Here is a 15,084-nt window from a genome sequence, read left to right on the forward strand (position 1 = left end):
TTTGATAAAACTGACATAATTGTGATTTATTAACATGAATTAAAATGCCCAACCAGTGCTTCAATGTGACAGTATATTTAAAATAAAAAAGAAATTAAAGGCCATATACTGTACTACTTTCACAAAGATCACACAGTTTTGCAAAGACTTGTAATATGTACAATGCTATATATCAAATGAGAAAAGCTGTAAGCAATATATATGCAAAAGAATTATAGTATTTACAGTTTGTCAGGAGACATTAAAAATCATCTATACATTAAATTACATTTTGCTTGCAAATAACCAATAAAACAATCTGTATTGCATTTTTATATCTAAGATGCACTCACAGAACTGCTGACGGAAAAAAAAAAAAGAAAAAAAAGAAAATCCTCATAGTGCCATTGCTTAGCTCTGTACTTAATGCCTATGTATAAAATAATATAGAAAACATTCACTAAATGAATTTAACTGCAACAATAAAATTTAAAGATTATGTAGCATTAACTCTGCTAGAAAAAACAGCTGGAATGTTCCACTTACAAAACAAAGGTAACTAATACTGGCTTAATAGCACATTTTTAAAGGAATTTTTGAAAAGCAAAAATGGGAACGATACAATGAAAGAGCACTGGTGTTTTTTTGTTTGTTTTTTAATACAAAGTTTCATGTACAAGCTTTAAAAAGTACCTTAATAGGTACATATGAAATATACAGTTTATCTTACAGAACATTTTAAAAAAATGTTTTGGGAGTCCATTTTAATGCCACCCTGAACCATGGTAACTGTTCTGAAATGTTGGTGGCACCTGTGCTCTGTGAATTGGAATCTGTCCAGGCACTGGAGATGCCTGCTGAGGTCCTTGAACCCCGTGTGGCAGAGCCACAGAGCCAGGATGGGGACAGAACCCTGAAGCAGGTGTTGGAATACTGTTTGGTCCTTGGGGCTGGAGATGAGGACCTGCGACTGGTAATGGACAATGTGGCCCTGTTCCAGAAGGCTGGTGTTGGGCTCCCGGTCCCAGAGCGGTGTGATGTGTAGCTTGTGAGGGATATGGTGGTACAGCTGGATGAGCACTTGAAGGAAAAAGTGGAGGTCCTTGATGAGGTGGATGGTGTAAGGCTTGAGCTGACGTGGTGTGATGCCCAGAAGCCAAAACACTGGAAGGTGGAGGAGGTGGTGGTGGGGGGGGGGGTGCTGAATTTACAACATGCTGGTGTTGTGCTTGTAGACCTTGGAGTCCTGTGGAAGGATGGGGCGGTGGATGGTGATGAGGGGCAGGACCAGGAGGTGGAGGGGGTGGTGGCAAATGGTGTCCAACAGTTTGAGCATGAATATGTGACCCAGGGGTGACAGCGTGAACAGGTCCTACTACATGTGCCACAGAGTGTTGCTGATGGGAACTTGGCTGCTGTACAAGATGTGGTCCTGGAGCAGGTGGTGGTGGAGGAGGGGGTGGGACGACAGTAGCAGAAGTTGGATGATGAATAGTAGGGTTCTGAGAAGGCAAAAAATGCCCTGGAGTAACATGGTGTCCTGGAACTGTTTGCTGGCTTGTGGTGCCAGGAAGTGCTTGATTTGGTCCTGATGTAAACACAGTTTGTTGGGAAAGACTACCTTTAAGCTGATTATAATTCTGAAAGTTTGCAGAGGGCTGCTGGTTTTGATAATAAGACGAAGAAGAAGGAGGTGGAGGAGGTGGAGGGGGTGGTGCCGCACTGTTCAGACTTTGTTGGTTAAACTGACTGTATGTTGCCGAAGATTGTCCTGAGGGTGTCTGTGTAAATAACGCTCCAGGAGGTGCCTGCTGAGTACTGGCCTGAAGGTTCTGTGCTGCTGGGTAAAAGTTTCGCTGAGGTTCTCGCTGAGGTGTTCCAACTTGAGGTGACTGTGAGTGGTGAGGCCTGTAGGGAGACCCTAACTGCTGTGAAGGAGGCTTTGGTGAAAGATAGCCATGCTGGACAGGCGTGTGAGGCGTCGACGACTTGGGAGGATTTTCTGTGTGAGGTGATGGAGGACAGGGTAACTTCACTGGTGCAGGAGGCAGCTTTTGTGAAAGTTGCTCAGATGAGTTACGACCGAGTGGCTGAGGAGGAGGATTCTTTGAAAGTGCTTGGGGGTTATTTAGTAGTTGTTTTTGTTGGAGTTCTGTTTTCAGGTGAACACCATTCTCAACTTCTGACACACTACCTGTTGCCTCCCACTGGGAATCTGGTTTTGTGAGTATTTTCCCATGTTGTTGAACAGGAATTATAGGTCCAGGTGAGTTTGGCTATGAAAAGAAAAACAAATCATATAAACTATAAATATAAGAAAGGCTTGCTATATTGGTATTTAATACTATTTAAATATCTAATGCTATTTAAAAAAGAGGTAGACTCAATTTTAAACTGAATCCCTTCAATTAATTTTTATTGAAGACAAGTTAAAGAAATAATGATCTTTAAATTTAATCTGCTTTTCCCCTAAGCCTAAGGATTAGGGCCTAAGCAATGAAATCTGTTTTTTAGCCCCATTCTGAAAGAACTCCAATCACACTTAGCAAGTTTTAATTCCATGATTGAAATTTCTACACCCAATCTAATGATAAATAAGTTTGGGTAAATAAACCATTCTGGTTGTAACATCTTTTACATTGCTCAAATATAAATAATCCAAGTTAAATAATAAGGACAAAGAAAAAGGAAATCAATTTCAGATTCCTCATTTTTAGTTTCCAAAGTTACTGCCACATTAGATTATCACATCTATGAATTTCCTAGATAGCAATAGAATAGGGGTGGAACTCTTAAGAGAAAATGTAAGCTACTGTAGTGCATTTAACACATTAGACAGTTTGGTGAAATTTTGACAGGAAGTGTCCAGAAATCAAAACAGGTATTTAATATAGCAGGAAAATCTCTGTGTACATCATCATGCACTTTTCTGAATGGCCATGTTCGAAGGTCAACATTATTACCTTGCTCATTTTTGAAGGGCTTTTACAAGCATTTTGAGAAGTATCTGGGGATGGACATTCATTTGTAGTCATGGATTCTAGATTTTCAGGATCAGGATCTATAATGCAGAAAAAATATATAGTAAGTACAAAATTCCACTATAGATGTTGCCTTTTACTAACCTTCCAAAGTAATGTGCATTCTATTCAAACCAACTTTTTATAAAAGCTCTTTTCTCTTGGGTTTAAAAAGGCATGATAGGTCATCTGCTTACTGACCTTCCATAAGTTCACTGAAAGAAGGGACTGGGCCCTTGGGTTGCAACTGGGGAATGTGATTTGAATGAGATGGAGGTGAAGACGGAACATGACTCGGTGAACATGGGACACATGGTGATTCTCCCCCTAGAGATGAAGCAGAAGCAGACCCAAAGAGAACATTAGAACTGCAAAGAACAAGGGGTTAGCTGACTCCACTTTTTGGCAAAGGAACAAGCTCACTTACCAATATCTTTATCTTTTCGGTGATCACTGAGAAGTAAAGCTCTCTGGTAACTCCTTTCTCTCACCTGTTCCACTGAAGTTGAGGCAGTCCTTTCAAATAAAATCATATCATCAATTCAAAGAAGCTACTGCTAGCCAGATTTTTCTTTGTCCCTTAATGGTCAAATATGTCCTCTCAGAGCAAGTCTTTGATCTTTTGGGAAACCACTTTGGTATTAAGCTTTGGAAACAGCTTTTTCCCCCCCCTTTCTTTTCCTCACAGCTTTCAAAACAGATTTTTATCCTCATCTCTTTGAAATACTCAATTGGACTCCATTCCTTTGTCTTAAGCAGTTTCTTGGTGAAAATGAGGGGGGAGTTGGAGGGTCGTGTATTAACATTTAGAATGTCACTTCAGATTACCAAAGGTACCAAACACACCCTTTACAATTTACCTTGTGTCCAGATTGTAAGGTTAGCAGGAAGCTCTCTGGGGCAAGGGGACCAAGGAGCAATGTCAATGTGGCCTCCTGCCCTTTGCCAAGACCCATCCTATTTCCAGCTGCTTATCCTACTGAATAGTTGATGATTCTTTCCAGGTAACTGGTAAAGAAATTGGAGGATGTTGGCTATGATAGAGGTTCTTTGGAGAGGAATATTTATGTGAAAACTATCAAGGAGTAACCACAATGGGTCTTTAACAACACAGGCAAATATATAGCTGGTTTAAACTCATTAGCATAGAGGATCTTTCAAAAGTTATGTCCACAAACCTCTATTGCTTAGCCTTGGTAGAACAACAAAAAGGAAGACATTTCATTAACAAACCTTGTTCTTATCAGGACAGCAGTGTTCAACTCGTTATAAATAACAAAGACTATTTTCAATGTAAGATATAGTTCTTGTAGTTATAAAGTTACTAATTAGGTTTTTAAACAGGCTTACCATTGAACTGGCTCATTCTTCTCTGTGGCAGAAACTTCCTTAACAGGACAGTTATTGCTGGTTTCTTCCGAAGAAGCATTATAACCTGTAGCTGGTGTTGGTAAAGGTAGGCCAGCAGTGCTTTCTACCGACTCCCCGTTTTCACTCCTGTTGCCACACCCATCACCATTATTGCTCAAGTTTCCACTTGCATGAGGAGATACACTAACCAGTGGGAAGTGTTCTGTTTTAGAGCCACTTTTCCTCGCTTCACGTTGTCTTTTACGGTATTCTAATAAAGAAACCTTAAGAAAGGTAAGGAAAAGCAAATCTTTTATTCTTGTTTTATATGTCAGAGTCTATCTATTCTTTTTTTCTAAAGAGAATTACTATATTTATATTAGGAAAATTAAGTAAAATAATTTGATTCTGAACAAATAATAATATAATAATTACCAAATGCCTACTATATACTAGGCATTGTATTTAATGATTTACATACATTATCTCATTTAATCCTCACAACAACCCTATGAAATAGGTATATTATCATCCCCATTTTACAGATGAGGAAATTGAGTAACTCACTCACTCAAGGTCACACAGCTGGTGAGTGTTGGAGCCGGGATTCGAACCTAGGTCTTACTTGAAAGCCCGTGCTCTTTCCACTATACTACATTGCTTCCCACAAAGTTGCCAACTGGATTCTGTTATAAAAATTAAAAGCACACATCACTAAAATTCTTTGACTTATAAAGCAATAAGCCTATTAACAAATATAATAAGTGTTGTAGCTTCTCCCATTCCTCTGAAATAAGGCATTCTGTCTTGCTATGTATGCAAAATGAATAATGGCGTCAAACCAGATAATTTATTATTTATATAATATAATACTTTTCAAAATACAAATACTGAGGAAAGAGGCATTTCTATGTAAGGCTACTTCTATATAAAATAAGGGTAGTACCAAATATACAACTTTGTTTTTTTCTTTGGGAAGTGGTTATTTTTAAAAGTTACTCTTTTGGTGAAAATAATCATCTCGAGGTTTTAATCTCTGAAACCATGCTTCTTATAAGAATTTTCTATATGACTATAGTGTTTTACTTCTCTGTCAATATTTTCTAATTAACTTGGCATTTACAAAAGGTTTGAAAATGTACATATCAAATATTCAACTTGAATACCTATACGAATGCCTTACATATAATACATACTATACCTACTAATTACCCTCAGGAGTATGAAAAAAAAAAAAACACTATTAAAAGTTATATAAATCTTTAAAATTATAACCTTTTTCTTTTGTGGTGGATTCTGGGGTGTGCAACTTCCGTCGATCAAATTGTCATTAATAGTCCGTCCGAAACCAGATACAAGCCCATCTTCTGAAGTGCAAAACACAGGTGTTTTCATAAACATGCCTCTAGTATCATCTTGCATCAGGCATTTTGACTCACTTATTCGGAAGCCTCCTCCAACCTCCAACTGATGAGAGGGTGTCAGGTCCCTCAAGTTAGAGTTTACTGAGAAGTTAACACCTGTTCTGTCAGGACTCTTTACCCAGGAAGAATATATTGTGCCCCGTCCAGAGTGAGTACATTCCAGTTGGCTGTTAGAATCAGTTCTGTCGTGTGTAGGTGTTTCCATGCTTTTATGCAAGGCAGTTTGCTCGACGGCATCGAGTCCCAGGTGAAGGTCTGTGGCAGAGTCCTTTTCTCCAGGGCACTGCCTGTTGATTTCATTCCTACTCCTAGGGCTGGTATAACCAATAGTCTTTATTTCTTGCAGACCCAGTTCATTTAAATTAGAATTTCTAAAAGGCCCCAATGTTAACATGGTTGAAGATCTTTCATATCCCTGTTTAAAGAATAAAAACAAAATCACACAACCACATCTTGAGACTAATTTTTAAGTCTATTAATAATTGTTAAAGCAAAATAATGATACTAGGAAAAAGTCACCAATTTAAGTAACCTTTTTGAATATTTGAATAATGCCTTACCTCTTGACTGTAAGTGCGTCTCTTAATTTCTGGAGAACTTTCTGGGGAAGAAATATTCTATATAAAAAAATAATTAGAATTGAAAATTAAAATATATAACTAAATCCATGGTATAGAAATGAAAACAAACAGTTTGGTTTTAAACTGTCTTTTTTGTTTTATTTCCATTTCTCATAAGATCATTTGCTTTAAGGTCAATTTAATATATAGTCATTTAGTATGACTCATAAAAATGAAGGTTATGCTCATTTAAATAAATGCATGTTCCACATTTTCTTTTAGTTTCTTAAAAACTTCTAACAATAAACCTGTTACTAAAGGAACGCCATCCCCATGAGGGTTTTGGGGTTTTTTTTGCATTTAAATTTCTCACCTCAAAGTGCATGGTATTTCCTGGTGTGCCAGGAGTTACTGGAGTAACTGGTGAATATATGGGCTTATAACCATTTCTACAAGCTTCATCATCTGATTTTATTCGTGGAGGAGTGGCAAATGATGGGTCCGTAGAAGTAATATCTATGTGAGTTGGTGTAGCATATGGTGAAGGAGTAGGTGTGGAGGTTTCTGAGTAAGCAGAATCTAGCAACTGATAAAGTCTTCGTTTTTTTAATGGTGTCGTTAAATCTGTTGGGTGAAACAATTTATAAATGTTACTGCTGGTATTTGATACAAAGCTTGAAACATTGACTACTACTAATGATGAATTTAATCCCCAAACAATTTCAGAGTTTTTATACATATTACTAATATAAAGCAATCTCTCTCGCCCACCAAACTTAATTTCACTATTAACATGCATTATCTTGCCAAAAGGCTTTCAGACCTAGGGCTCTGAAGGAAACCTCAGAAGTAGATGCTAATTTAACTGAATTGTAAGAGTCCTTTTGAATCTGTTTGAAGAGCAACCAACCCAAAATCAAAAAATTCAACCATTTGCACCAATGTGGCACTGCAAATTAAGGTTTTCATGTCTATCTTCATCCAAAAGGTTGGAGGAAAGAAATGAGAATACATATAACAAAGTACTTCTTTTGTAAAGCATGTCATAATAAGTAGACTATTACTTTGTTATATAAAGTTATGCACATCTTCCATATTTTTCACATTAAAGCAGTACTGAAAGAAATACCTGGGAAGGAACAGCTTTCATTTAATAGTAGAGGACTTTTATTTTCACCATTGATTAGTGGACTTCTGGATCTTTCTTGACAGGGTAAAATAAATCTATGTAAAATTGTTGAGTTTTCTTCTTCTAGAGCTTGTTTCAACCATCGCTGAAATATATCAAACAATAAATGAACAGAAATCAGTTTGTCGCTGTTTATGTAGCCTATAAATGTAGAGCTGATTCTAAAAGCATTTCACTACCAGGAATGGTAGTAAGCAATAGATTAACATTTGGCTCATCCTAGATTTTTAAATCCAGAAAAAGGTTACCTTCTTGCATGAGCCAGAAATGTTTTCAGTAGGTTCTTTTCTCCTCCTTTTGTCTGAAAGGAATGGTGAAGTGAATCTAATATAGTGCTTCGGAGTAGAGTACACGTGGGGGCTGTAAGTGAGACCTGGCAAAGAATTTAGTTGTGTAGCTAACACTTCAGGATCTGTTGTTATGCGCAGAGGCCTTTCTGAAAGGCTATCTGAAGGTTTTCCTGTCTTCTCATTCTTCTCACTTAACCATTCATTGACCAAGTGCTAGAAAAAGAAAAATTCTGATCAATATATATGCAATTACTGATTCTCCTGTAGAACATTATAAGACCCAATTTGTAATTGATGTATTACCTAAAATGATAACTTGAATAATTCAAACATTCGTATATGATGTCCCCCCAAAAATCAAAAAGTCATTCTACATTTCCTTGGTTATCACTAGTCTTATGCCTAATTTTTTTTTACACAATACTACTTTGTAAAAAACACACAATAACTTTTGTAAAGTAATAAAATCTAGGAGACTTCAGGACCATCTTATAAACACAAACACTAAATAAATAAATTTAGGTTACTGCTTCTATTCTAGGTATAAAATGTTTACTTTGTTAGAAAAATCTCATTTGGGGCAGTGCTTTTCTTTTTACTATATTCAGATGAGACCAGTGCATGTACATTAAAAAAAAAAAAAAAAAAAAAAAGCTGTCAGCATTGACAATCACTATTGATTTAAGATATTTGGCATTTGACCAGGATTTAAAATAAATTTATAGCATTGCAATCATTTAGTCAAGTAATAACAATAAAAGCATAATATGTTAATTATACCGGACAGCTAAACAGACCTTCCTAATGAAGCCGTTGTCCTCGGGGCTGCTAGGGCTGTGGCAGGCCACCGAGGCTACAAGGGCCAAGCCCCTTGCACGAATTTGGTACATCGGGCCTCTAGTAACTAATAAGCAGGGATGATGTCATATTTGTAATCAAGAAAATAGCATCTTTTTTAAACATGAGTTTTCCCTTTAATCAAAATAACAAAGAAAGAGTTGTGACTGTCTCTTTTGTCCTTCCAAAGTGGGCAAAAATAACTGTTCCTTCTTGAGGCAATGGCTTGTTTGCTCAAGATCTCACGAATTTCAAATTAAACAAAACTTGTGATTAGATCTAATCTCTAACTCTCTGATTCTCCATTAAAGTATTCTCCAGGGTCAGTTCTAGATGTTTACTAAATATACTTCTCATGGTTTCACAGTATTGGCAAACTACTGAATGTGTTTAAGAACAAAGACAAGATAAATTAAATTTCAAAGCATTTTTAAAATATATTTTTATTGAGTTCATAGAGGAAGGAAGAGGGAGAGAGAGAGAAACATCACTGAGAGTCATTGATTGGCTGCCTCCTGCACATCTCCCAATGAGGACCTAGCACCCAATCTGGGCATGTGCCCTGACCTGGAATCGAACCTCAACCTCCTCAAGTTTCAAAGTATTTTGGCGTTGAAGTTATGGAAGTATACATTTATGATCTACCCCTTCCCAAATTGCCTAAAGATTACTACTTTGGGATCTCTGCTCCATCCAGTCTGCTGTACTATATTCAAAAGTGGGAGGGAAGACCTAACCGATTTCACTCAGTGGTTAGAGTATCCATGTGCTGACTCAAGGGTCATGGGTTCGATTCTGGTCAAGGGCATGTACCTCAGTTGCAGGTTCCATTCCTGGCCCTGGTCAGGGCATGCACAGGATGTTTCTTTCCTCACCTCCCCCCTTCCACTCTAAAAATCAATGGGGAAAATATCCTCGGGGAAAGATTAACAACAAAAAGAGTGAGAGAAAAACAGAAGCTTCATTAAGGATGTTCTGTTATTTGTGAATTCAGGTAGGTTTATCTCAGTGAATAGTTTCTCATACTGCTTCATTAAATTTAATGGCAAGTTTTCAATGATTTTTATAAACTGATCTAAAACTACCCTTATGAATTTTCACACATTCTATGGAAATTCACAATTTCATCACATTTAATTCTTATAATCGGCCTATAATATGGAATTCATAAAAAATATATATACGAAGACCAAAGAAAGAATAACATCTAAAACCAGTTATTTTTCTTAAGTGTAAACTTTGGTTAGGCAAATCATTCAAAGAAATCCTGAATCACAATTCCAAAAGTAGGTCTTGATAGACTCAATTGTTATTATATTCATAACAATAAAGTAACCATTTATATTGACTAATTTTATAATCTTGCTATTCTTTTTTTAGCTAAAAAGTATAAAAACTAGCAAATATAAAAACTGTGCCTCTTATTCTGTTTCTTATGAGATGTTAAAGGCTGAATTTTAAAAACAAGTATATTTCATGTAAGATAGCTGTTTCTTACATTCATTAACAGCCATACCTTCTTTGTTTTGGGGTACTTTGTAGGACATTTATTAAGTGCTGGAACTTCAGATTCAGTAATTATTTCTGTTAGTGCAGTTTCAGTTTCCGGCTCTACTGCAGGTACAGTATTTTCAATATCATTTTGTTGTGAAGTAACTTCTATATCAGGAGAAGATGGCTGGATATCTGAACACATGCTGACAGTTCTGTGTCTCCGACGCTGCTGTCCAATGTGAGTCCTACTGCGAGAAAAACTTTTTCTCTGTTTAGTTCTGTTCACTTTGGCAGGGGTTGGCTTGCTAGCATTTTCTTCTTTTGCTTGTTCCTAATTCAAAATACAACAGAATAGAACTTTTAATACTATGTTTACATAAGAAGTTGAAATCTAATAGCGCTAATGTACTTCAGAAGCTAACTTTCCCAAATTTCTTTATGAATTCTAATATGTACAAACTGACATAATTTAAAAAAATTTTACTAAAAAACAAAACAAGAAGAATCTTTATCTCAAGTCTAAATTCTTATAGGATTTGAGAAATGCTATTGAAAGGCTAATATCAGACATTAAAAATTCTTTATAAATGTAATTAAATTGGGTTTAATTATTGTAAAGAGTTTAACGGTGAAATATAACTTGATCTGAATAAGAATACCTGAATAACTTCAGCATCACTGACAATCTGTGTATCTTTACATTCCGTTTTAACTTCAGTTTTGGCTGTGCTGATCCTTTCCAAAGCTTGTTCTCTTCTTTTCTCTCTTTTTTCCAGTCGGGCAAAAGCTTGCAGAATTGCTTCCATTTTCCTTTCTTCTCTTGTCTATGAAATTTAAATTTTAAGTGACATAAATATCACTGCTCTAAAGTACAATTCAAAAGTCCAAATGTTTATGGCATGCATATATATATATAAATTTTTTTAAATTGATTTCAGAGAGGAACGGGTGGGGGTGGGTGGGGGAGATCAATAATGATAGAGATTCATTGATTGGCTGCCTCCTGCATGCCCCCTAACAGGGATGGAGCCTGTAACCGGGCATGTGCCCTTGACTGGAATTGAACCTGAGACCCTTTAATCCCTAGGCCAACACTCAATCCACTGAGCCAAACCAGTTAAGGCATCATGATAAATTTAGAAGATAATTTTTATGATGCTGTTAGCAAAAACACTTCTATGATGATAGTTAATGGGGGAACACATTTATATTCATTCGAGATCTTTCAGAATCTCAAACATCTCGGTAAGCTCTGACATGATAGATTTCATGAAAGGGACACTTGGATGATTATGGGTAAAGCAAAACAAAACCAAAGGCTCAAAAATAAACTATATTTTGCTTTAACAAAATAAAATATTTTCCCCTCAATAATAGAAAAGTCAGCCTTTTAAAATACGAATCAAAGTTCTATGATGAAAAGGTTGAATTCATATAACCGTAAGGAGTGAATATGTTACTGACGTGATAGCAGGATATCGTGTGGTGTGGTTGTGGGTTCAAATTGTGACTCTACCTGTCATTTATTATCTCCATGACCCTAGACAACTTAACTTTTAGAGTCTCTTATAAAATGTAATAATATTTACACTTCACCAAATCGTTACTGATTTCAAATAGAAAATAGCCGTTAAGTCTTTTTTAGCAGTACTTGGAAAATGGTATGCATTCAATGAGTGTTAATTACTTCTACTTTTGCTCCTTTGCCCTCCATTATAGTTCTTATATGGCATTCCTCTACCTTCTGCTCTTCCTGTCTTACCCTGACAGTTCAAAGGCAGGGACTGTGCAATAGCAATATTTCCTGTGAGAATGAATTCTTTTTGGAGAGAGAATATTAATACCAAGACCCAGAGCCTTGTCCAGTGGGTCTGGCAAATGCTTCAGCTTTCAGGAAGTACATCCATCATCTGTTCATTTCCCCAAATCAAAGAACCAGCCCATGAGGCTCAGATCTGTTTGTGTTTCCTCCTATATTGCCTTCGATGTGGTGGGGAGAAAGAAAGATCAGAAACTCAGGGTCTGGCTGAATGGTCTTTTTCAGTTGGAACTTTAGTTCCACTAATAAGCAAAGATTCAAGCATCAAACACCTACAATCTGGAACCTATTGCTTACTCTTTTCTGTATTCCCTTACTAAATATAACAAAGGAAGAAAAAAAAGTAATATGTCAACAGAATTCCTCAGAGAATACCTATACGTTTCTAAGTAGTTAAATTGCCATACTGCAAACGTATCACTTTCACAAAATGTGTTATCCTCACCCTCTTTATTTTACAGGTAAGGAACAGGTCTAAAAAGGTAAGATTACTTGTTCATAGATACATATCTGCATCTTTTTACTAGAAGTGGAAGTTTTAAAGGTGAATTATTTACTTAGTTCATCCATGGTCTTTTAAATCACTTTTATTTTACGTCTCTCTATAAAACCCTTGGTCTCCATATTTCAAGGCTTTTCTAAAACCCTAAATTTAGAAATCTGGAGCAACAGAAAAATATAATTTTTGTAATTGCTTCACCTGTTCAATGGGGATGGGTGGAGAAGGAAAGAGTAATTGTTAATTGTTGTGTTTATTTAAATTTTAAAAAATGTGGGTAAAGTACGTTCTTTGAGAAGAAAAATTTAAACTTGCCTTAACAAGGATTGTTTTATGTTCAAAATAATTACTTATAAGACAGGCACCAATGAAGATACATTCTATATCATGATTATAGAGGATTTTCTAAAATGAATATGAATTTATGCCTAAAGAAGTTTTCTTTGACACAATCCAATATTCATTATTTAGGATATGGTGAGTGAGAGAGTCAGAGATAAAATTATTTCATGTAAGACTAAATTCATGTAATTAAAAACGGCTCCCTTATAAATAATACAACTACTTGATAGTCAAAGCAAAATCCTTTATTTAGAGATGATTAGTAATCTTTTTGAGCTGTGCAGTATCTTAAGAAATAATCTAGTCCTTTACTGCTTAAGAAATCTAAGCCCAGCCCAGCTGGTGTGGCCAGTGGTTGAACATCGACCCATGATTCAAGAGATCCCTAGTTTGATTGCAGGTCAGGGCACATGCCCAGGTTTCAGGCTTGATCCCCAAAAAGGGGCTGTAGGAGGGCAGCCGATTGATATTTCTCGCTCATCGTAGTTTCTGTCTATCCCTCTCCCTTCCTCTTTCTCTAAAATAATCAGAAAATCTAAAAAAAGACAGAAATCCAAGCACAGGTATATTAAGTGACTTGCTGAAAAGCAGTACTATAATTATTCAAGTTTCCTAGTTCCTGATTCACTCTTTACAATTACCAACCACTGGTATTCTGCATAAAACATAACTGCTCCCACATTTACTACAACTATTGAATATCTTAATAGCTTTAACTCAGCTTCATCTTAAAACACAAATGTTGGAAATGTACAGTATCTGACATTCTACATGAGAAAAAATGAATGCAGATCTACTTTTATTTTAAATTAAGTTCATGTTATTCAGCTTTTATATTCACCACTACATCTAATGCATTCTTGGATACATTAACCAGCTATGCAGTATCTATTTAAAGAATGAAAATTTACTAGCCATGTGAAAAATAACAATTTTGTGTATAGCTTGAAGCAATAACAGCTGTTTAGGGGATTAGAGAAATTCTGAGTCCTAATGAAACCCAGCAGACTGTCCATAGACTTTAACATCTGTGCTTGAAGTAGTTTAGATCATACTTGTCACATAAGGCTACTAGTAAGACATGTATATTCTATAACCATGACTCATTCCAGGCCTATGTCTCTCCAAACCTCAAAGTCATAACAATCTGTGGACTAGACAATTGATACTGATATATAATTAGAATCAGATAGGGTTGCCTTTTAGGAATATTACATTATTTCTTGGCACACTTTAATGCTGGAGTGTTGGGTGCTACGCTAAACTATGAGGGATCTCTGATGAGATCTACCTAGATAGCTTTCATGACATACTAGAGCAGCCGTTGCCAACCAGTGTCCGTTGTTGGTCTGTGAGGCCCACAAGGTTGGCGACACCTGTATAAGCCTGGTGCATGAATTTGTGCATGGGTGGGGTTCCTTGCCAGCTATCAGAGCAGATTGGGGTCCACTGGCCAGAGGGAGCATGACAGGAGGTTGGCTGTGGGAACGCACTGACCACCAGGGGTCACTCCTGCACTGAGCATCTGCCCTGGTGGTCAGTTTGTGTCATCGCTATAGGCCAGTGGTCAGGTCATTGGGTTGCAACCGTCACGGGCTTTATATAGGTTCTAGGTATATGAAAGCAAATAGGGAGTATGTAATTTCCCATAAGCAAAATAAATGCTGCTTAATGTCTCAATAGAATTTTATCACTCGAAAATTTTGAGAATTTTATTTTATGCTTCAATGTAAAAATACACTGATACCATGTAATTTTATATTTGTTTTGTTTTTGTTTTGTTTTTTTAAATATATTTTATTGATTTTTTACAGAGAGGAAGGGAGAGAGATAGAGAGCTAGAAACGTCGATGAGAGAGAAACATCGACCAGCTGCCTCTTGCACACCCCCTACCGGGGATGTGCCCGCAACCAAGGTACATGCCCTTGACCGGAATCGAACTTGGGACCTTTCAGTCCGCAGACCGACGCTCTACCACTGAGCCAAACCGGTTTCGGCTAATTTTATATTTGGAAGAGACTATGGAGATCTAAGCCTCCTATTAAAAAATGTGGGAAACCTAATGTCCATATAGTTCAAAGCTACATAATAAAAAATATGAATTAAAATTTTATGTAATTTTGCAACTAAAAAAATATACTTCACTGAATAAACTGTTATTTATCCTAATTAGAGATATTGGGTCATTTAAATTGAGTAAATATAAGCTTATAAACTATAGGTGCCCCATCATAGTAGCTTTTGAGGGAAATTTGCTAATCTGGGGACTTGTGATTTAAT

The 15,084-nt window shown here is 36.5% G+C and overlaps 1 protein-coding gene across 6 annotated transcripts in view; it reads right to left on the reverse strand.

Annotated features, from left to right (window-relative positions):
* Positions 1–15,084, reverse strand: part of KMT2E (lysine methyltransferase 2E (inactive)) — an 87,052-nt gene continuing 71,968 nt past the window's right edge. For 5 of the 6 annotated variants that reach the window (XM_084897798.1, XM_084897799.1, XM_084897802.1 and 2 more), the window contains 12 exons: positions 10,803–10,967; positions 10,166–10,474; positions 7,771–8,025; positions 7,463–7,607; positions 6,707–6,957; positions 6,334–6,390; positions 5,625–6,188; positions 4,350–4,633; positions 3,427–3,515; positions 3,201–3,326; positions 2,943–3,040; positions 1–2,255 (listed from right to left, as the gene is read on the reverse strand). In XM_084897798.1, the coding sequence (XP_084753924.1) occupies positions 744–2,255; positions 2,943–3,040; positions 3,201–3,326; positions 3,427–3,515; positions 4,350–4,633; positions 5,625–6,188; positions 6,334–6,390; positions 6,707–6,957; positions 7,463–7,607; positions 7,771–8,025; positions 10,166–10,474; positions 10,803–10,967 (3,855 nt within the window). In that variant the 3' untranslated portion in view covers positions 1–743. The remainder of the gene's footprint in view (positions 2,256–2,942; positions 3,041–3,200; positions 3,327–3,426; positions 3,516–4,349; positions 4,634–5,624; positions 6,189–6,333; positions 6,391–6,706; positions 6,958–7,462; positions 7,608–7,770; positions 8,026–10,165; positions 10,475–10,802; positions 10,968–15,084) is intronic. The other variant, XM_084897800.1, reaches the window with a different exon arrangement.

The sequence above is a fragment of the Pipistrellus hanaki genome, assembly GCF_964339955.1.
Source record: "Pipistrellus hanaki genome assembly, chromosome: 10".
NCBI classification, from domain to species: domain Eukaryota; kingdom Metazoa; phylum Chordata; class Mammalia; order Chiroptera; family Vespertilionidae; genus Pipistrellus; species Pipistrellus hanaki.